At 31.7% G+C, this 1,924-nt stretch overlaps 1 protein-coding gene across 1 annotated transcript; it reads left to right on the top strand.

Moving 5' to 3' along the window:
- Positions 1-212: 212 nt before the first annotated feature.
- On the top strand, positions 213-1,622 carry TRIADDRAFT_23992 (uncharacterized protein; the record flags this gene model as incomplete). The annotated part of the gene is made up of 6 exons (XM_002112156.1): positions 213-357; positions 468-534; positions 640-706; positions 898-995; positions 1,335-1,461; positions 1,548-1,622. Coding segments are annotated over 6 exons (579 nt in total), but the record flags the coding sequence as incomplete, so codon positions are not given.
- Positions 1,623-1,924: the final 302 nt, after the last annotated feature.

Raw genomic sequence — 1,924 nt, 5'->3', positions numbered from 1 at the left:
AAAAATACTCAAGTAAGCGCTATCAATTGAATTTCTTTTACACGATGACGTAGATTAGATACGAGAATAGTAGCAATTTTTTATATCATTTTCTTTCAAGTGATTTATAGATCTATTTATGAGCTATAACCTATTGCTTCCTAAATAATGGCTTTTCATCTGTATAAAATTTTGAACTCGTGCTTTCTAACTTAACCTAATTATAGGAACTGTGCAGAGTTATAGCCATTGTATTGCACTTTTTCCTACTCTCCATGTTTTCATGGATGCTAATGGAAGGCTTTCATCTATATTTGCAAATTATTTCGGTTTTTAATACTTCTTCCAAACTAAAACTGTATTATATATTCGGCTGGGGTGAGAAAGCATTCTTATAACGATAGATAATATATTCGTATGCCTCTGTAAAGTTGGAGTAGTTCATTTTACCTAAAATGTATCCTATTTTCCTATACAATGATCTTCAGGTACACCAGCCGTTATCACAATTACCGCTGCAGGTATGAGATTTTCAAGTTACGGAAAAAATAAAATGTAAGTCGATATGCTAAATATAATCAAATGATATAAAAGATTAAGGGATCATTAAGTAAATTTGCATAAATCAGTTTCTAACTTGGCAGTTACATATTCACCTAGTTGTTGGCTATCTGTATATGATGGTTTGATCTGGACATTTGTCGGTCCTGTCCTATTTGTTATATCGGTAAGTTTTAATCCTCTACATTATGAAATTTTTGTATTATTTCATTTTAATTAAGTATTATATATGCATACTGCATAGTAAAATCCAGATTGCATACAGCTACTCTACATAAAGATAAATTAAAAGTCTATAGCCTACTTTCACCGGAAAACGACTTAAAAAGTCAACTTTACTTGCTATGTTTTTCGCAGATCAATATTATAGTCTTGATATCCGTGGTGCGTATAACATACAACAAATCAAAATTTCAATTAACTCAGAAAAGAAGAAATGAGTTACGACGTGTTCGGTAGGTACTACTTGATCTCGAAGTCTAATGATTTTGATACGGTATACGGTACTTTATTAGTGTTTCTTGCAATATATGATAATTAATTTATTTCTAGAAAAAACATTTCAGATCTTTCTACTGAGGATGAAAACATATTTTATTATTACTATTAGCAAAATTAATTTACTATAAGCCCTTTTTAATACAATTCCTTATAGATTTTAGAATTTTCGTGAAAAGTATAGAATTCATTAAACTTAAGTTTTAATAAGTAGAAGCTTTAAGTTTGCATGCATGAATTGTTCAAACGCACAATCAACTAGACTAACCCTTATTACCGCTGATACCGGTACGTAGAGTTGCATCGAAAGCCACGTTTATTTTGCTGCCTATTCTTGGAATCACATGGCTATTCGGAATCATTTCAGTAGACGATCATTCTGTAGTCCTCAGTTATCTATTCGTAATCTTCAATGGACTACAGGTAAAATTAGAAAACATTCCTTGCTTTAAACATAATTAATCTGCTAAAAGCTGAATGTTGAGCAAAGTTTTACTTTCATGTCTTAGGGTTTCCTGTTCTTCATATTTCACTGCATATTAAATTCTGAGGTACAACAAAGCGATTATATCAATCTCTTATAACACTTACTGTATGTCTGTGATGTTATCATGTAAATTTAAGGCATAGAAGGACAAGAAAAGCTGATTGTGAAATATATTTACAGGTTAGACTAGCCCTAACAAGAAAAGTCGGTCTGCGTACTTCCACTACGATACACAGTTCGGAAGCCAACAGTTCTTCTGGCAGTTCTTATCCGCATGCCATGGAGGTAGGGAAATGTGTACTTAGTATGTATTTTTCACGAGGAGATGAAACAGTGCAAAATTTGGATCTAAATTTCAACTATTTCCATCGAAATATATCCAATATAAGTTATTTACTT

The sequence above is a fragment of the Trichoplax adhaerens genome, genomic scaffold, assembly GCF_000150275.1.
Source record: "Trichoplax adhaerens TRIADscaffold_4 genomic scaffold, whole genome shotgun sequence".
NCBI classification, from domain to species: domain Eukaryota; kingdom Metazoa; phylum Placozoa; class Uniplacotomia; order Trichoplacea; family Trichoplacidae; genus Trichoplax; species Trichoplax adhaerens.
The sequence above is the reverse complement of the archived record's forward strand: the minus strand, read 5'-3'. Positions and strand labels throughout refer to the sequence as shown.